The sequence below is a fragment of the Narcine bancroftii genome, chromosome 1 (genome assembly GCF_036971445.1).
Source record: "Narcine bancroftii isolate sNarBan1 chromosome 1, sNarBan1.hap1, whole genome shotgun sequence".
NCBI lineage: Eukaryota > Metazoa > Chordata > Chondrichthyes > Torpediniformes > Narcinidae > Narcine > Narcine bancroftii.
This window is the reverse complement of record NC_091469.1, coordinates 116,544,731-116,565,861: the sequence shown is the minus strand read 5'-3', so window position 1 is coordinate 116,565,861 and position 21,131 is coordinate 116,544,731. Positions and strand designations below refer to the sequence as shown.

Sequence of the window (21,131 nt, the reverse complement as noted above, 5' to 3'; positions counted from 1 at the left end):
TTCCCTGGGACCATGTGAGTTTTCCACATCAGCTAGTAAAAAGGAAACGACTATAAATGTGTGACAATATTACAACAAATTAAGGCAGGAAAATAATTTGTTTGAATTCACTCTTTTATAACTAGAAAGATCATTTAAAGGTTATCTGTAATTCTTGACCAAAAAAAGGAACAATTTTATTTAACCAGAGGCACATTAATGATGAAAGTTTCTTTCTATATCCATAAAATGAGCTTGAGGTTAATTAGATTCCATGAATTACTCCAAATATAAGCAAAGTGGAATTTAACAAAAACTGATATGGACCCAAACAGCTTTATTCTATAAAATTTTAATTCACTCTTGCACGCAACTTTGAAGATGCATTTTCAAATTATTACATCTGCATGAAATAATGAAACATTAAATCTACAACCATGAAGAAAAACCTTCACCACTGAAACTACAGTGGTCCAATAAAATTGCTGATCACTTTCTAAACATAATAACCTTTAAATCTTTCCAGTTATAAATAAGTAAATTTTAAAAAGTTCCTGTTTTAATTCAATTTGACATATTACAACCATATATTTAACAGCTGTTTCCTTTGTACTCCCTGAACTATAGAAAATAAACATTCAAAATTACATTGAAAAACAACATTCTTACCATTTCTGTTGATGTGCCAGCTTCTGTACTTGTCAGCTAGGGGAAAAAGGCATTAAAAACAAAATGGGTACAATATTTGATGGATGATCTGCAAACCTTGAAATGCCATCTCTCACTTAATATTTTGCCCAACTTAAACATTTTAACCATTTGCTATTAAAAAACCTACATTGTTCAAACACAAGGTGCACAGATAAAACTAAAATATTACACTGCGTGGCCAAGTTAACAATAGAAGAAAATATACACAATTTCTCTGTACAAACTTTTGTGCAAAGCATCTCAAGTTCCTCATAATTCACAGTAGTAGATTTCTGTACCCAGTTGATGTCGTTATGAATGAAGCAGTGTAATTAACTGTAAATATTAAGCTAATCAGGGACTGCTATGAATGATTTTTTTTGACCATTACACAACTAACTGGCTGTTTAAATAGTTACTATAGACAACACTTTCCTTATTCTAATATATTCTAATTTCAAAGCATCATCTTCCAAATGCATGAACTACAATATTTCAAATTTTGATCTCTTTAATCCAATAAATCAAATTCTGTGACTGTTACTTTATGTAGCTTTAACTTGTTGATAAAACAGGACCTTCATTACAATGAATAACAAAATATTTACTGTATGATAGATATAAAATGTATATAAAGAAGCTCAAACTTTAAGGAGATACATAATGATATTTAAAGAGATACAGAAAAATTCAAAGAAAAATTTCTCGTGCTCATGCTTCCTTCATATCTGGTTGAATAATGAGCAAGCTGTTAGTCTGGGCTGATATTACATCATAATCACTTTGGTAACACCACAAACAATAGTTATCTTAAAGGGACAGGCATAAAATTAACTAAGAGGTTTTATTTAAAAAAAAACAAGATTTTAACCTTTACAGTTTACAACTAACATACTTGAGCAGGCTTGCCTTGACATCAGAACAAGAACGTGTTTAATTTAAACAAACTGAAATCCCTCTCAATATCCATTGCTAGGTCTCCTTCTCAGACCTCTGCCAAAGATATTTTGAATTATTTTCTTACATATAAATTTTTTTTTGTGTCTTAAAGGTTGAGTGGGGGTGAGTGTGGAAGATATACTTAGCAGAATTTGACTCATCCCTGGTTGGGTTCTTAAACAATCAGAAATTTACAACCTATGCCAATTGTACAGACCATTTCACTAATTATCTGTAATATTGTTTGCCAATTCATTATTGCCAGGTCATTTCAATCTAAAGTAGAATGCTTTCAAGTTGCTTTTTGTATTCTCATGTGCAAGATCACAAAAGTCTGTATACAATGTGCATACACTGCATTTGCACAAAGGATCAAAATCGCCATTAAGTCATATTTCACTCTTATTTGAATCCTGTTTATCGTAGGTCACATCATACAAATAAGCAGGACACTTATAATAGTTTTTAATGAGCATATTTGTTGTTAACATACACTGATTCAAAGCTTATTGGATGATGGGTACATAAATTTACAATTGTGAATCATGAGTAACCAAAATAAAAACATTTTTAAAAGGTTCTTTTCTGGAAAAGAAAAGTACCCAAATGAAATTACTGCTTCATAATGATTTTGAAACTCCACTCAAGACACCAGTCATTTACACAAATTTATATAATTTTAAATTAACTCATACTGTTTGAGGATCTTTGCAAATGCCCACTGCTTCAGTCTGTGAAGCAAATATACTTCAGTTCCCAATGTTTGCTACTTTAGATCTATTATTTCATGAGAGGAATAGATCAGGCAAATGCAAAAAAACCCAGAGAATAGTGAGTGTATTGAACAAGCTGACATTTATTCAATGTGGGCAAGTTGGACCCAAAGGCCGGTTTTCACACTGTACCACTATGACTCTTGATGGCTTAAGATTGAAATATTTAAGCACAACCCCCCTCCCCTAAATATACTGAATTGAATCATTTATTTTTAGGAGTACTTAAAAACAGCTTAAAACTTGATTTTATCCAGGCAAGTGAATCTCTTCATAGTGCACCACGTAGTGGAAGAATAAAAACTGTTCAACAATGAAAAGCATATTTTACAATCCAGTCAAGAGCCTGAAAAATAGAAGAAACTGTCCTTTAATCTGAATTTTTTTTCAAACACATCTTCCACCTGGATTTGGGGGGTGGGGGAAAGAGGGGTGGAAGAAGAGTGTGACAGGGGTGTAGGGCAAGACTTCACAAATGTGTGCAATTCTTTAGAAAAATGGAACTGCAAGGGTAAAGTAATGCACCAAATGATAATCACTGTTAAACTTTAAACAGAAATTACAGTGAAAATTGAAAGTTTAACACTTACAACATTGACCGGTTTTGAGTACATACAGTAAATGAATTTGAAACTTGGACTAGTTTCCATTTTCCGAGGGATTTTGAAAATGATATTCCAAGTAAACAAAAAGTATTTTTACATCAACACTAAAATTCCAGTGCCAGTGGCGGTGCTGCCAGAGCTGCTGTAGCTGCCAGAGCTGCTGTGGTGAGGGAGCAGATGCAGTGCTCCTGTGGGGTCCAACCGCCCAGTCCACTGCCAGATCCGCACGGATTGTGAAAAGCCCGTTAAAGGAGCCAACAGAGGTTTATTTGAAATACCACGACTGCGGGTCTGCATCCAAGATGGCAGGAGCCACAAAGGGCCGCAGTCTCCGGGAAAGTTGGGAAATGGAGGAGGGCACCAGAGGACAGGAAGATCACCCCCACCCCCCACCCCATCTGAGAAGGAGAAGTGAAGATGACGCACGGTTATGGTGATTACAGCAGTGGACCAGTGAGGGGCCCTACGGCTGATCGACCAGTACATGCAGCAGGCTGCTGGCGACTCAAGGTGAGGAACCTGCAGAAACTGTGGGCTGCTGTCAGGAGACTTGTGCACTGGTGGAGACTGGCTCGAACTGGCTGGTGGGTACAAGATTCAGAACATGGATGTGAGGAGGTGCCAAGGGCGCTGAAGGGTTCCTAACCGCGTCAGAGGTTTGGATCTGGAGCTCGGGTTGCCAATGCTTTGGACTGGACTCTGTGTGGTTGCAGGAGCTGCAGAAGCACTGGAGGTGAATCTACGGACGCTCGGGGACTCCGGGGGGACGGACGCTCGGGGACTCCGGGGGGACGGACGCTCGGGGACTCCGGGGGGACGGACGCTCGGGGACTCCGGGGGGACGGACGCTCGGGGACTCCGGGGGGACGGACGCTCGGGGACTCCGGGGGGACGGACGCTCGGGGACTCCGGGGGGACGGACGCTCGGGGACTCCGGGGGGACGGACGCTCGGGGACTCCGGGGGGACGGACGCTCGGGGACTCCGGGGGGACGGACGCTCGGGGACTCCGGGGGGACGGACGCTCGGGGACTCCGGGGGGACGGACGCTCGGGGACTCCGGGGGGACGGACGCTCGGGGACTCCGGGGGGACGGACGCTCGGGGACTCCGGGGGGACGGACGCTCGGGGACTCCGGGGGGACGGACGCTCGGGGACTCCGGGGGGACGGACGCTCGGGGACTCCGGGGGGACGGACGCTCGGGGACTCCGGGGGGACGGACGCTCGGGGACTCCGGGGGGACGGACGCTCGGGGACTCCGGGGGGACGGACGCTCGGGGACTCCGGGGGGACGGACGCTCGGGGACTCCGGGGGGACGGACGCTCGGGGACTCCGGGGGGACGGACGCTCGGGGACTCCGGGGGGACGGACGCTCGGGGACTCCGGGGGGACGGACGCTCGGGGACTCCGGGGGGACGGACGCTCGGGGACTCCGGGGGGACGGACGCTCGGGGACTCCGGGGGGACGGACGCTCGGGGACTCCGGGGGGACGGACGCTCGGGGACTCCGGGGGGACGGACGCTCGGGGACTCCGGGGGGACGGACGCTCGGGGACTCCGGGGGGACGGACGCTCGGGGACTCCGGGGGGACGGACGCTCGGGGACTCCGGGGGGACGGACGCTCGGGGACTCCGGGGGGACGGACGCTCGGGGACTCCGGGGGGACGGACGCTCGGGGACTCCGGGGGGACGGACGCTCGGGGACTCCGGGGGGACGGACGCTCGGGGACTCCGGGGGGACGGACGCTCGGGGACTCCGGGGGGACGGACGCTCGGGGACTCCGGGCGGACGGACACCACACTCTTTTGTTTTCCTCTGTCTGACTGCAAATCTGAAATTGGTGCTTAGGCAATTCCTGCCGATGGCGAATCTGTCTGCCATGCAGCAGGCAAAAAGAAATTTCACGTAGTATATGATAATAAATTGAATCTTGAAGTCCAAGCAATTTAGCGGAACAATATAAATTATATTAAATATTTCAGTGCACGTTAAAAACAGTAGTCATACAGCACCAAAATTGGCTCTTCAGCCTTCAACGTCCATGCTGAGCATAAGGCCCCATCTAAACTAATGCCACTTGGTCCTCAGCTTTTTAACCCTTGATAATACAACTGCTTGCCTATGTCATCTGACCTTAAACCAATTTCTTCTACTTTTAGACAACTTTGTTGTGATGAAAAGTTACCCACATTTATCTATACATCTCCATCAGGTGCCCCGCTCATCACCTCTGCTCAAAGGAAAACAAACTCACCCTGCTCCAATCTTTCTTCCTATTTGAAACATCCAATACCAGGCAATATTCTGGTCAATCTTCTCTAATGCAATCATGACTGACCAGAACTGCATAACACTTCAGCATACTTGGCTGTTCAAAGCACATTAACGAAAATATTCTTTCCTATCCCTCATCCCATCATGAAACTTTAAAAAAAAATATATATATATATTGCAAAATGTACATACTTTGTAAAATGGCTTCAGTTCATTACCTTAAACTCCTCATAGTTTTGTTGTCTCCTTATTGCCTCTTGCCTCCACAGCTTTAGACACACAATGGAACTGATGAGATACAGGAACATGGCAGTAAACAGGAAGATGACTGCAGCGATTTGTCCCCCTTCTACACGGCAAAATGTAGCATTCAGTGGAGTATTGAAGAGCGGATAATAACAAAGGCCACCACGGTTCATATCATTTAAATACACTATAGCAGCAGCCAGAAAGAGGATAAAAAGGACAACGTTTATGGCAAATTCAGTCAATGGCCACCAGTTGGAATCAAGCAAAATAGTGCGATAGTACATGGACATGCCCAGCACAAGTAAAATAATGGTAATTACCCATGCCAAGCTTGCAACAACAATAACAAAAGGAGTCTTTGGCCCATCGTAATAGTAGCCTCCTCGCAAACTATTGGCGGCATGACTATATGGACGGGAGTAGCCAAACATATTGTACCATTCATTGTCTTTGTGGATGTAGGCACAAACACAGGCAAATACAGCTGCTCCAAACAGCAACTGAACTGCGCCCAAGATCCTCAAAAATCCAGCCCATGATTTCATATAGGAGTATTTCAAGTTGTATTCCTGCACCTTCTCATTGTAGCTCTGCACTGTGCGGGTTTGACGATCTAACGAATCATAGGGATCTCGCGGAAGCATAGCTTCAACTTCTTTCCGAGAGTTGTAGCTTCCCCCAGAGCCTCCAAATGGATCCCTGTAAGAACTTGCACCTGATTTCTGTCCTTCTAATTTGAATTCTTCTCGAACAGAAGGTGTTGGGGAGGCAGGTGGCGAGCACTCTACTCCGTTACTGTGATTGATAGATGACATATTCACCAACTGATTGTCATTTTTACCTTTGAACAAGTTTTTCACAGAATCTGGAATGAAACGTCTTACTGGTTTCAATTCCAGAGCAGTTACCGGTTCATCGTCCTCATGCAAATAAAATTCAGGACCAACAGGTGGTTGCAGAGGTAAAGGTGGTGGGGGCAGTGGATCTGCACTCACTGCTAAATCAGAATCTTTCAGAATTTTAGTGCCAGATGAAGGGAGAATGTTCTCCTTGAGAGGTGGATGCAACGTCTGATTTTCTCGAGGAACCTCATCATATTGGGTGACCCTTTCTCGATTCCTACGAGTTTCATGGGAAGTTCTGGATCTCTGTCCTGAAGATGCTCCCGAAGACATCAGTACAAATTTTTCCTGCAACTAAAAAAAACCATATCCATTTTAATTTATGTACCTCCAATTATTCTGCTGTACAATTTCTCATTTTCTCCCACAATTTCAACTTGTGGAAATGTCTGTTGCTGAGATGCTGCCTGAAAACAGTCCTGTGTCACTTCTCACACAAGTCTCTATTTACATTAGTTCAATCACCTCCTTTAACCTTGTCTACAACATCCATTGTCATCTCTTCTGCATAGACGAGACCAAGCACAGATAATGCAACCCTTGCAGGAGATCTGGTTGCATCTCATTTGAACTCCCTCCCCATTTCTGAACTGACCAGCCATCTTTCATTGCCAGGGTAAGGCCCAACAAAACTAGAGAATCAACACCTCATTTTCAGCCTATTTAGGCTACAACCCAATGATACCAACAATGAATTTTCTAATTTCAGTTACCCCTCACCTCCTGTTTTTCCCCCATCTTGCTCCTTCTGTACTCCCATTTTTTGCCTTCTTTCACATACCTCTTCAGCTCTCATCATTTTCATCCCCTCCCCTACTCCTCATATTTCACCCATCGGCTTCCCTCCCCCATCTGGTTCAATTTGTCTTTCAATTCTCCCCTCCATCGCCTTCCTCATCACATTCCAGAAGTGGTTAGCACCTGTGTTATCATTTATCATCCTCCAATAACTGCCTCCATCTTCATTCTTCACCTTCCCATCCCAGTTCCACGTGCCTTTTGTTTTGTATGATTCCACACATCAATCATGTCTCAGTTTCCAATCCATCCCTAACTTTCCCCCAACTGGCTCCATCATTCTTCACTCCTTTTCTAACCATTACCTACTCTCTCCTCTATACCTGTTATCTTCTCTGCTCTCAATTCTGATGCAGGGTGTTGACCTGAAACAGACAGATGGAGCCCGCTGAATTCTCTAGCAATTCATGTTTTTGCTCCAGATCACAGCATGTCTCGTGTTTTCAAGTTCAAATTTTGAATCGGACTTCAATCCCATTGAATTTCACTATCTATCCCTGTAACCAATGAACCAGTGACATCACAGAAATGTAAAGTGATTCTGACTGGAGAATACAATTAATGACTTGCAATAATACTAAGTGCAAAAGAAGTTATGAGCAAAAATAAATATGCCATTAAAATCAGGACAAGCAGAAACTTGTGGGTTGTCCCCAATTTCCAAATGTGCAGAGCACCTGTGTTGAGTCACTGCTACTCTGTTGTGTTTGTTAAATATCAAATTAAATGTTCAAACACAAGAGATGTGTTCTGGGATGGAACATGATTACAACAAGGAAATCAAATTCTCATAAAGGAAGAACAGAAACAAGAGCAAGAAAACCAAATGGCTGTCAACTTCTCTCCATTCAATAAGATCCTGCCAATCTATATATATTTTTAAAAAGTCCCCCTCCCAACACAAACCTCATCTCTTAATTCCCTTAACATGGAAATGTACAACCTATTTAATGGCTGATTCTCAAGGAGCCTCTTGCATACAGGGCTCCAAAGGCTTCCAATCTAGGTAAAGAACTTACTTATCTAACTGACTTAACAATGGCTTATTTTAATATTATGACTGCATTAGTATAATGCACTGCAGCCAAGGCAAACAACACATTGACCCATCAACTCCAATGAGAATTTTGTATGTTTCAATGAGATCACCTCACAGGCTTCAATCTTGTTTTTAAAATGCAAGTTTTGGCGATGTCAGATGAAAACAGAAATTGCTGAGGACAATGATAAACTGTTAGCTAAACCCGAACAATTACATCCTCATATAGGAAAGTCCAGACTATTGCAGCCTTCTTTTTAAGGATTCTCTGGACCTGTATAAGAAAATGTGCTTACAATATGCATGCAGTGCCCAATGTACATAGAAGAACACAAATTCCTCTAAATAGCAACCTCTTTCAATCTCTCACTAGTTAAAAAGTATACCAATATTTGTGTCTTCAGTCTTAATTGTCTGTCATCTGTCAGGTCCTTGTTCTTTAATTTAATTCTCTCTCCATCTTCCTCACTTCAAGGGACAAAATCGACCAGTTCTTACTGGTTAGCTCTCCAAATATTAGAATTTAACATTTACAAGCTGAATTTTCAATCTCACTAGTTAAAAAGTATACCAATATTTGTGTCTTCAGTCTTAATTGTCTGTCATCTGTCAGGTCCTTGTTCTTTCATTTAATTCTCTCTCCATCTTCCTCACTTCAAAGGACGAATCGACCAGTTCTTACTGGTTAACTCTCCAAATATTAGAATTTAACATTTAGAAGCTGAATTTTCAATCAAGTCAACTGTAACCTGTTCTGTTGAACACAAGGATTTTGGTCCAAAAATTGCCAAATCTGGGGTCAGCATGAAAGGATATCTTTTATAAACGATCTCCAATGCAAACACATCATCCCACAAACTCTATGCAATAAACAATGCGGTGCTGAAACTTTCCAAAGAGACAGGAGTTCTGCGAAGCAGCAGAGGCCACCTGGAACTGCGAGCAGCGCCTGCAGCCCCAGCCCCAGCTCCGCGGAGGCGCGCTCGGTCGTCAGGCAACGCGGCGGCACGCGCCCTCCTCCCCCCCGAAACCCCTGCACCAAATCGCTCCCCGAGGCCCCTGCCCTTTGTTATTTATTTTTACTCACAATCTTCCCGCGAACACGTCGACCGAAAGGAAAATCCTGCCTTTGTCAACTCGACTCGCTCCTCACCTGTCGGTCCCACCTTCCCTGCCCACACGAAAAAAAATGGCGGAATTCCCCGTCATGTGACCCGCTCAGCCCGAGACTGACGTCACGCCGAGACCTGTCCAGGTGTTGTGAGGTGCGACGACAAGGTCGGCCGTCTGTGGCTGCCGCGACCCCCGTGTTCTCTTTAATCACAAAACCTCTGGCGTGACGGGTTCATCCTTTTTAATGTTTTTTTTCCCCCTGATGCTGTTGAGAAGTGCAGTCAACAAGGAAAAGGGGAACTTGGCTTGCAGAAGAATCAGAATTTATTGTCATGAACATGTCACAAAATTCGTTATTTTACAGCAGCATCAAAGCGCAAATCTTGCGATAAATTACATTTTTTAAAAATGAGTCCAAAGGCAAGAAAGTGAGGTCGTGTCAGTAGTTCATTGTCCATTCCAAAATCTGATGGCAGCGGGGAACAAAATGTCATTGTACCCTTGGATATTTGTCTTCTGGCTCCTGTACCTCCTTCCTCATGGTAGCAATGTGTGAAGAGGCCCTGGCCTGGATGGTGAAGGTCCTTGAGGATGGAGGCTGCTTTCTTAAGACCTCTTGTGGATGTCCTTAAAGGCAAACTAAGATGCCAATGTCCTTAATGGAGCGACGTTTTCATTCATACCGACTGAGGAAGTCAAGGATCCAGTTGCAGAGACCCAGGATCTGGAGCTTGTTGACTAGTACTGAGGTTGTGATGGTGTTGAAAGCTGATCTGTAATCGTTGAAAAGTAGTCTGATGTATGTGTTGCTATTGTCTAGGTGATCCAGGGTGAGTGGAGAGCCAGTGAGATTATATCTGTTGTTCAGCAATTGTGGCGGTAGGCGAATTGTAGCAGGTCTAGATCTTTACTTGGGTATGAGTTGATTCGCTTAAAGCATTTTGTCACAGTAGATGTGAGTGCAACTGGGCAATAATCATTGAACAGCTCACTCTGCTCATCTTTGCCACTGGGATGATTAATGCCCTTTTGAAGCAGGTGGGAACCTCCAACTGCAGCAGTAAGAGATTGAAAATGTCTGAGAACACTTCAGCTAGTTGTTTGGCACAGATTTTCAGTACCCTGGCAGGTATGCCATCAGGATGGACTCAGAGACAGATATCACAGGGTCATTGGCTTCTGCATGGATTCTCATTAGAACCTTTGAGTTCTTCTTTTCAAACCAAGCATAAAAGGTGTTCAAGTAGTGAAACATCACAGCCATTTATAGTGCTCGGCTTTGCCCTGTAGGATGTAATGGGCTGCAATCCCTGCTTTCGCTGGCAAGAATCTGATTCTGTCTCAAGCTTCCCATGGTATTGCCTCTGCTGCCTCTGTAGGTCATACCTGAACTTTCTGTAGAGATCTGGAACACCAATCTTAAACCCTATCGACCTCACCCTCAGCAGGTTGTGAATCTTGTGATTCATCCACAGCTTCTGGTTGAGGTACTCACGCATGGGCACATACTCATCCATGCAGATCTTGATGAAGTCAGTGCTGTAGGATATTCATCCAAGTTTCAAGATAAGACCTTGAATATGGTCCAGTCAACTCAGTCCTGCAGGCACTCCTCTACTTCTCTCAACCATACTTTCACTGACTTCACCACTGGTACAGGATCATAGGCTTCTGCATGGATGTCTCTGCTTGTATGCTGGAAGTAGATTTGCAGCCAGGTGATCAGACTTGGAAAAGTGTGATCGTGAGATGACTCAATAGGGTTCTTTATGCTGGTGTAGCAGTGGTCAGGTATGTTGACCCCCCTGATTTTGCAGGTAATGTGTTGTTGATAGTTTGTTAGAGACTTCTTCAGGTTGGCCAGGTTGAAGTCACCTACAATGATTGGGAAGGCATACGTATATTTGTCTCATGGCTATTAATCACAGTGCTCAGCCCTTCCATTTCAAGCCTGATGTTAGTCTGGGACTGAATCTGAATGTCTACAGCAACCAGGATGATGGCGTCGAACTCCCCCAGCAGGTAGAATGGGCGACACTTGATCACCAGATGTTCCAGACCGGGGGAGCAGGATTGGGACATGACTATCACATCTGCACCACAATGAACTAATTATGATGCAAATACCACCTCCTCTGGTTTTTCCTGATGCTGAGCAGTCTGCATGGTGGAGAGTGAAGCCAGTGGGCTGTACTGCTGTGTTCGGAATGCCCTCATTCAGCCATGTCTTGGTGAAACACAACACACGGCACTCCCTGATGTTCTTCAGTTGCTGTAATCTAGCTCTGTTTATTTTCTAAAGATTTTACTTTGGCCAGGAGGATGATAGGGAGCAGAAGCCTCATGGCTTGGTATCTTAGTTTGATCTATAGCCCATGGTCCGTCGGAGTTTTCCATTCCCGACAATCATTGGATCTACCAACATCCTTGTTTCAGCATTACTTACTGGTAAGTTGATATTTGTGGCTAGAGGTTCAAGTTGTAATAGTTCTGCATGGAAATATCTGATGATTCCCTTTGGAACTGTATGCAAAGCGTCACCGCTGTAAGGTGCCATTCTTTGCTTTTTGCATTTTCGACTGACACAGGTAACAACTTTATTCTTATATTACATGCATGCCTTCAGAAGAGAAAATGCTTATCTGTTATCGCTGTAACTGAAGCAACTTCAGTCAGTTTAACAGGCGCTTTGAATATCATTTATATATCAAATTTTAATTTGGTATTTATTGGGGAGATGGGCAAGATGTTGAATGATGGGACAAGCAGTGAGAAAGCTGCAATTAAAATTGAGAAAGATGATAAATCAAACAAACTCTGTCCATCCGGATGAAATATATGGTAGTCCACTGTCAGAGAGGTCAGAATGAGAGTGAAAGGTGAACTAAAGTAGCAGACATCTGGAACTTCAGGCTCACTCCTACTGACTGATCACAAAATGGTCGCAATTGTTCACACTGTGCCTTCTAAATTGAACACTGAAGACAATGTGAATCATTGTTTCACCTGAAAGGAATGTTGGGATCCCTGGATGATGGGAAGGGAAGAGGTGAAAAGATAGATTTGAAAGGGTGCTGAGGGCAAGAAGAGCTCTCAAAAATAGCCTCGGGTATTGAAGGCTTCTTAATCATATTGGAGGTTTAGATCTTGAGTTTGGGTTGCCAATGAAGAGAACAAGAGACTATGTGGCTGCAGGAGGCACAGATACATAGTGACTCTGAAGGGACTCTGTTTTCCTTCTCTTTCTGTAAGGGGCACCAGACAATGGTGACTAAAGGAAATTTTGTGTAATATTAAATTTTGTGTAAAACATTTTCTGTTTTATTACATGACAATCAAAACATTTTGAATCTTGAATCATTTCCTGTGGTTGCTTGGGAAAGTGTCAAAAAATGGGAGTAGTAGGTTTAGGATGGTATGGACCAAGGAATTGTGAAGTGAATGGTCACTCTGCAACGTTGAAAGGGGAGTGGCGGGGAATATGTGTCTGGTGGTGGACTCTCGTTGGAGCAAACAGAAAATGCAAATGATAATCCATTGAATATAGAAGTTGGTGGGATGAAAGTTAAAGATCAGGGGAAGACTATTCTTGCTCTGTCCAAGCAGTAGGGGACATTGAGGATGAAGGAGTAGACTTGAGCAGACTAAAACCCATCAGGGACTGCAAGCGAGAGCTGAGCCGGGGAGGAAAAGAACTTAAAAAGAATTGGGAGAAATAGGTGCTCATTTACATTTTTCCATTGACCAATTCACTATAGCCAATAAAAAGTAAGTAAGCTCAAAAAGAGCACCCAGTTGGGAGTGGTCAGGGGTGGGAGTGGGGTTTAGGGGATCAGAGGCTTTGACTCAAGTAGCTTTAGTAAGTAGAGGATATATGAAAGGTATAATCTTTGCATTGTAATAGAGTAGGTAGTGGGGTTGGGAACTAGGGCAGTGGAATACTTTGATTGCAGGATGTGGGAAATCTGGGAGAGCACAGTTGTCCCTGATGACTGCACCTGTAAGAGGTTCATTCTTACATACCAAGTTAGGAAACTGGAACTGGATTAACTCTAGATCATTTGGGAGGCAGAAACTAGTGATGGACAGTCACACCCAAAGGGTAGGATGCAGGTTCTGGACAGGTTTGTCTCAATGAGACAATGAAAAGGGAACTGTGGTTGACAAAACAGAGGAAGAAGAAAGCATATGTTAAATATAGGATGCAGGAAGGGCTACAGAGAATTATATGGTAATTAGGAAGAACTCTCTGAACCCTTCTCCATTAACAATGGCGTGAAGCAAGGCTGTGTTCTCGCACCAACCCTCTTTTCAATCTTCTTCAGCATGATGCTGAACCAAGCCATGAAAGACCCCAACAATGAAGACGCTGTTTACATCCGGTACCGCACGGATGGCAGTCTCTTCAATCTGAGGCGCCTGCAAGCTCACACCAAGACACAAGAGAAACTTGTCCGTGAACTACTCTTTGCAGATGATGCCGCTTTAGTTGCCCATTCAGTGCCAGCTCTTCAGCGCTTGACGTCCTGCTTTGCGGAAACTGCCAAAATGTTTGGCCTGGAAGTCAGCCTGAAGAAAACTGAGGTCCTCCATCAGCCAGCTCCCCACCATGACTACCAGTCCCCCCACATCTCCATCGGGCACACAAAACTTAAAACGGTCAACCAGTTTACCTATCTCGGCTGCACCATTTCATCAGATGCAAGGATCGACAATGAGATAGACAACAGACTCGCCAAGGCAAATAGCGCCTTTGGAAGACTACACAGAAGAGTCTGGAAAAACAACCAACTGAAAAACCTCACAAAGATAAGCGTATACAGAGCCGTTGTCATACCCACACTCCTGTTCGGCTCCGAATCATGGGTCATCTACCGGCACCACCTACGGCTCCTAGAACGCTTCCACCAGCGTTGTCTCCGCTCCATCCTCAACATCCATTGGAGCGCTTACACCCCTAACGTCGAAGTACTCGAGATGGCAGAGGTCGACAGCATCGAGTCCACGCTGCTGAAGATCCAGCTGCGCTGGATGGGTCACGTCTCCAGAATGGAGGACCATCGCCTTCCCAAGATCCTGTTATATGGCGAGCTCTCCACTGGCCACCGTGACAGAGGTGCACCAAAGAAAAGGTACAAGGACTGCCTAAAGAAATCTCTTGGTGCCTGCCACATTGACCACCGCCAGTGGGCTGATAACGCCTCAAACCGTGCATCTTGGCGCCTCACAGTTTGGCGGGCAGCAACCTCCTTTGAAGAAGACCGCAGAGCCCACCTCACGAACAAAAGGCAAAGGAGGAAAAACCCAACACCCAACCCCAACCAACCAATTTTCCCTTGCAACCGCTGCAATCATGTCTGCCTGTCCCGCATCGGACTTGTCAGCCACAAACGAGCCTGCAGCTGACGTGGACTTTTTACCCCGTCCATAAATCTTCGTCCGCGAAGCCAAGCCAAAGAAGAAGGAAGGAACTTGAGAAAGGAGAGCTGGAAGGGTGAAAGAGAAGGCCTTCGCACATAGAATTAAGGAAATCCCCAAGGCATTCTATGCATACATGAAGAACAGAAGGATGACAAGTGTGAAGGTAGGCCACTTAAGGATAAAGGAGGCAACATATGCCTGGAGGTGGAGAAGGTTGAAGAGGTTCTATATGAATACTTTCCTTCAGTATTCACCAGAGAAAAGGACATTGGTGTTGTGTGTGGAGGAAGCATAACCTCCCCGCCTGTCTGGATCACGTGTCCTCCCTAACTGGAACTTATTCAGAAGTCACATTACCTGTCTATCAAGGTTGGACTCCAGCCACTAATTAGTGTACACTTGCTGTTGTCTAGAAGCAGAGATTAGCACTCTATTTAGCACCAACACATTCACTCTCTCTTTGTCATGATCCAAGCCCCAGACACCGCTCCATGCCAGGTCGGTACTGTGGATGTTTCTGGAAGGGTCATGGGTAAGGTGTGCGCTGCACTGAAGCTGAGGCATAGTATTGCAATAGATCAATACTTGCAGTAGAGCCACACCCCCATTGATCAGGGAACTGGGAGGATGTGAAGGAATCCCTGTTTATAGTGTGTGAGCGGGGTCGAATATAGGTACCACTGTTGGAGTCCAACTGATGTCCAAGGTCAACATCTATATCATCACATAAGTGAAACAGTGTGAGACCAGGGTCGAATATAGGTTTACCATTGTCAGAGTCCAATGGATGCCTGAGGTGAATGTCTGTGTCATCGCTTTTGTGAATTAGTAATTGTGTACTATTTAACCATCTCCCCTGTTTGTTTCCTGTGTTTTAATTAAAGTTACATTTGATTGTAATGCTTGTGTCCAGACTCATCCCTCTGTGAACCCACCAAACCTGATACTCTTCTCAACACAACACCTGGTCAAGGTGAGGTCAGAATAGAACAAGCTCACATGCTGGTCCATCTTGAGATTAAGAAAGAAGAAGTATCAGATCTTAAAAACAGTAGGATTGATATTTCTCTGGGATCAGATGAAATATACCCAAGGTTGCAATTGGAAGGGAAGTAAGAGATTGCTGGGGCATGAGCAATGATCTGTGCATTCTCTTTGGTCACAGGGGAGATGCCGGATGATTGGAGAATGACAAATGTGGTCCTCTTGCTTAAAAAAGATAATAGGGAGAAACCAAGGAATTATAGACTAATGAGTCTTACATCATTGGAGAGGTAAACTATTGGAGAGGGTTCTTTTGCATAGCTTCTTGTTGTTGGTCCTCTTCTTCTGGGCTAGTTATCTGTTGGGCCTCCTGTTGCTATTTTTCTTTCTTATAACTTTCTTTCCCGTTGCTTCCAGCTGAGAGCCCTACTGTCAGGCATCTCTCAGCTGGTCGCATTGTGTAGGTTCACTCCACAGCTGGGACCCCTCCTGTCGGTGTTTTCCTTTTCCTTGGTATGCGCAGTTGCGCGCTTCTGTTTGGCTCAATGAGCCATTTTATTTATTTGTTGTGTTTTGTGTTTCTTGAAGTTTGCGTTTTCTTCACTTTATTTCTTCTTTTCTAGAGAGGCTGATATTCTCCTACTGGCCACTACTCCATCACGTGACTCCTCAGGAGAGGGTTCTTAAGGACAGGAATTATACAGTCTTATACAGTCTTCTCAAGGATAGCCAGCATGACTTTGTGAGGGGAAGGTCGTGCCTCATGAATCTAATTGAGTTTCTTGAGGAAGTAACAAAAGAAATAGATGAAATTAGGGCAGAGGATATGGTGTATATGGATTTTAGTGAGGTATTTGAGAAAGTCCTCCATGGGACACTCGTTCAGAAAGTCATGAAGCATGGAATCCATGGAACCTTGGCTGAATGGTTTCAGAATTGACTTGCTTATAGAAAGCAGAGAGCAGTAGTGGATGGAAATTGCTGAGTGGAGCACCACAGGGATCTGTTCAGTGCCACTGCTTTTTGTGAGTTTTATAAATGACCTGTACAAAGAAGTAGAGGGATGGGTCAGTAAATTTGCATATGATATGAAGGTTGGAGGTGTGCGAATAGTGTTGAAGGCTGTCATAGGTGACAACGGTATAGACAGGATGCAGAGTTGGGCAGAGATGTGGAAAATGGAGTTTAATCTGGGTAAGTGTGAGGTGATGCATTTTGGTAAGTCAAATCTGAAGGCAGAGTACATGTTAATATTAGGATACTTAATGGTGTGGAAGAATAGATGGTCCTTGGGTCTCCAAATCCATAGATCTCTCAAGGTCACCACACATGTAGATAGAACAGTTAAGAAGGTCTATGATATGCTGGGCTTCATCAGTTGGGGGATTGAGTTCAGGAGTCATGAAGTAAAGTCTAAATCTCAAGTGAGATCACACTTATAATATTGTGTTCAGTACTGGTCACCTCTTACAGGAAAGATGTAGAATCTATTGCCCTTTTTTATGCTGAAACCCTGCATTAAAGCTGGCTCCAATTAAAAAAAAAGGGCGAATTTACCTTTTATGGTGACGACCTATAATGCGGATCCCATGGTGCCTTTTTGCAGAGCTGAGTCGAGAGCTGGCTTCCAGAGCTGAAGAAGGTGGGGCGAGAGGTGCCTGCCACTGTGACCTCAAACACGCATGCCAAAAAGGGAAAACGGTCTCTACTTGAAAACGGCAACTGAAGAGCAGGTGGGAGATGTGTGCAACCAGTCTTAGGACTCAGGCAGTTCTGTTACACAATGTAATAGCCTCTATTAACCTTAAGGGTTTTAAATAATTGGTGTTCCTGGGTCATGGGCTGATGGCGTCATCACGGCGTCATCAGCCCTACCCTTTGGAGCCACATTCAGAGACATTCCTTTTATGGAGGAGGTGGAGCGATTTCACTCCACCTCTGAGTCCACCTCCCTAGACAGATGGAAGATGGAGCAAGTTCAACTAGTCAATCTGCCTTTGGACCTTTTATGGAGGTAAGTGAAGTGATTTAAAAGCAGAGAACATCTGTCTTTACAATCGCTTTTTCTTTCCACTATAAAAGGGCCTTCTGATGCAAAGGAGATTTACCAGGATGTTGCCTAGATTGGAAAATGTCTTGTGAGGCAGGGTTAGCAGAACTAGGATTTTTCTCTTGGGAGTGAAGAATGAGAGGTGACTTAATAGAGGCTCTTGAGAATTATAAAGTAGCGAGGAAGGAACTTAAGAAGGAACTGAAGAGAGCTAGAGGGGGGTCATGAAAAAGCCTTGGCATAAAGGGGTAGTAGAAGTTTATTTATATAGTGGATTTAACACAATGGACATTGATCCAAAGCGCTGAATATACAATTAGGAATAAATTGGTTACCACCTAAACCAGTGGTTGTCAACCTTTTTCTTTCCACTCATATACCACTCTAAGTAATCCCTATGCTATAAGTGCTCTGTGATTAGTAAGGGATTGCTTAAGGTGGTATGTAGGTGGGAAGAAAAAGGTTTGAAGACCACTGTTTTAATCATACCCAATTGACTTGTTATGTGCACGGTTTCATAATTCCAAAGGAAATGGGCCGATGACAATTTTTCACAAGCAAAATATTTCAGAAACAAATGGGTCCAGAGCAGTGGTTCTCAACCTTGCCCCCACCCCACCCCACTCACATACAACCTTAAGCGATTCCTTACTAATCCCAGAGCACCGATGGCATAGGGATTACTTAAAGTGATAAGTGAGTGGAAAGATAAAGGTTGAGAACCACTGATCTAAATGATGACAGGCAGTCTTTTTACAAAGACCATCAAACTTAGAACATTAATTATTTAAACCCTAACCCATTCCTCTCGATTGAAGCAATGAATGACTTTCCAATTTCAAATGAACAAAAGTGCTATAAACACCAGACTTCAAAGAAGAAGCCGTGAACACAAATAAGCCCGGTCGCAATTCCATTTGGATGTTACAAAAAGTCCAACCACAGCCATCTTAGGACTGATTTACTGGTGTTGGCAGGACTTAGATGATGAAATCTGCCAGCTTCAAAAGGGAAACTACCAACCAAGTCACAATTTCTTGAGGCCACAGAACAGTTCGCCTCAAAGCCCCCCCTCCCCAATCTCGGACGATCCGAACGCCTTGAGGCCTCATGACATAGACCATGACCAACACATCCTTTGGGATTTCTCAAGGATAACGCTGCTCCACCATTCTGGTCATGTCGGGATACCACCTCCATCTCCACCATGTTGCACCATTTCCACAACCGTCGAAGCAGGCACCCCTGGAAGGCAGAGGCCACATTGCCACGCTACCCCGCAGCTTGGTCTCTTCGATAGGCCTCACTCCATGACTGTCGAGCTTCAATCCTTGTGACTTTATCTCGGCAACCTGCTCTTTGTTTGGCGATCCAAGTTGCAGTTCCAGGCTCACTGCAAATCCAGGTTTGTGCACAGCACGTGTACTTGTTAGTTACAGCAGTCCTTGGATCCAGAGCGGCTGCTGCTGTGACTGAAGTCACACCACCATCATGCAATCAATATAGAATTAAAGACAAAAAAACCTTTGTCATGACAGAAAACAAGCACTGTAAAATCTGCTTTCATAGTTCATTTTATATTTGCATCTGCATTGGAACCAATCCTTCAGCTGAACCAATCTATTCTGAGGATTCCAGAACAATTTCTTTCTTGCATTTATCACATTATTGAATGGACTTTTATGTAAAATGAGCTTTCCCTTGCACTGTTATTTTAACTGAATTTTTTTCTCTGTCACAATATACTTGGCACTTTTGTTTTATATTGCACTCCCATTGTACGTAAGGATAGGTTGGCTTGCCTCCATAGCATGCAAAACAACGTTTTTCACCCTGCATCACTGTATGTGGCAATAAACAATTCAAATCAATTTAATTCCGTCTTTTCCTGCCCTTTCTTCCTATTCATCTGCATTCTTTCCTATTAAATATTTGAGCAATCCTTATTTAAGTCAATGTTGCAGTACTTGTTTCACTGGCTGCTTTGAAGAAATGTGTGCATGTGATTTAAAAAAAATTCAGTTCTTTGTTCCAGCTGTAAATCTGAGTTCATCTTCCAAGCTACTGTTGCACTAAGCTGTGAAAACTAAGTTATTTTTTTTTTAATTTTAATTTTTTAAAAAAAAAAAAAATAATTTTATCCCCCACTACCACAAATTTTGCAGTCGAGTATCCCGCATTTGGGGACATCGCAGGCGTCAGCACACCCGAAGTGCAATGGGATAGCCTCGTCCTGGGAGAACCGCCTTATTGATCACGGTCTCTCCCCTGCCAGGTAAGTATTGAAAACTAAGTTGTCCTCTCGACGGCTTTCAACATTTTGAACATTTAATTCCACATTCCAGTGAAAGAGAACAGTGTTTAGGATATTTTCCAAACTATAATTTGTAATTACAGTTGCCATCCTCAGCTTTTAGTCATAGTATCCTTTCTGTTGTGGATGGTTAAAGCTGCATCAGAATATATCTAATTCTGTGGAAGAATTAGTTGAAAGTTTAAAACATTCAGTTTTGAGGGATTATTTCATCACAGTTCTTGGTTAAACATGGCCTTGATTTTTTTTTTAAATGTCCTCTTCATTTCCCCCCCCCCCTCCCCGTTCTATCACAACCCCAGAACATTGAGCTGCCAGTCCTGCCCTTCCTGCAACCAAGTTTCATTCATGGCCACAATGTCATAATTCCATGTGCCAATCCACACTCTGAGCTCGTCTGCCTTTCCTACAATACTTCTTGTATTGAAATAGATGCACTTTAGAAAATTTCCACCACTACAACCCATTGACTTCTAACAGTGCATGCAACTTTCACATCATCTTTTCCCTCCTCCACTCCTCTATCTGCTCTGGCACTCTGGTTCCCATCCCTCTTCAAATCTAGTTTAAACCCACCAGAGCAGCTTTAGCAAACCTTCTCACAAGGGTATTAGTCCACCTCCAATTCAGATATAAACCGTCCCTTCTGAACAGCCCCCACCTTCCCTGGAAATGAGCCCAATGATCCAGAAAGCTGAAGCTCTTCCTTCTGCACCATGTCTTTAGACACATGTTAAGCTGGATTATCTTCCTATTTCTAACCTCACTAGCATATGGCACGGGTAGCAATCCTGAGATCACAACCCTGGAGGCCTTGTCCTTCAACCTGGTGCCCAATTCCACAAACTATCCTTACAGGTCCTCCTCACCTTTCCAACCCACATCACTGGGCTCTAAACAGACTACAACATCTGGTTGCTCACCCTCCCTCCTGAGAATGCCGTGAACTCAGTCTGAGATATCTCGGACCCTGGCACCAGGGAGGCAACATACCACCC

General features: G+C 43.9%; 1 protein-coding gene and 1 non-coding gene across 3 annotated transcripts in view; both read right to left on the bottom strand.

The window, feature by feature from the left end:
* marveld2b (MARVEL domain containing 2b) overlaps window positions 1-9,444 on the bottom strand; it is a 39,002-nt gene extending 29,558 nt beyond the window's left edge. Inside the window, exons 1-3 of one of the 2 annotated variants that reach the window (XM_069936609.1) lie at window positions 9,339-9,444; window positions 5,482-6,708; window positions 649-684 (exon numbers count right to left, since the gene is read on the bottom strand). In XM_069936609.1, coding sequence (XP_069792710.1) covers window positions 649-684; window positions 5,482-6,687 — 1,242 coding nt within the window. In that variant the 5' untranslated portion in view covers window positions 6,688-6,708; window positions 9,339-9,444. The remainder of the gene's footprint in view (window positions 1-648; window positions 685-5,481; window positions 6,709-9,338) is intronic. The other variant, XM_069936616.1, reaches the window with a different exon arrangement.
* Window positions 9,445-19,938: 10,494 nt separating this feature from the next.
* Window positions 19,939-20,102, bottom strand: LOC138752035 (U1 spliceosomal RNA). Its single transcript, XR_011350327.1, has one exon. It is a non-coding gene; the product is annotated as a U1 spliceosomal RNA (small nuclear RNA).
* Between the last annotated feature and the right edge of the window lie 1,029 nt (window positions 20,103-21,131).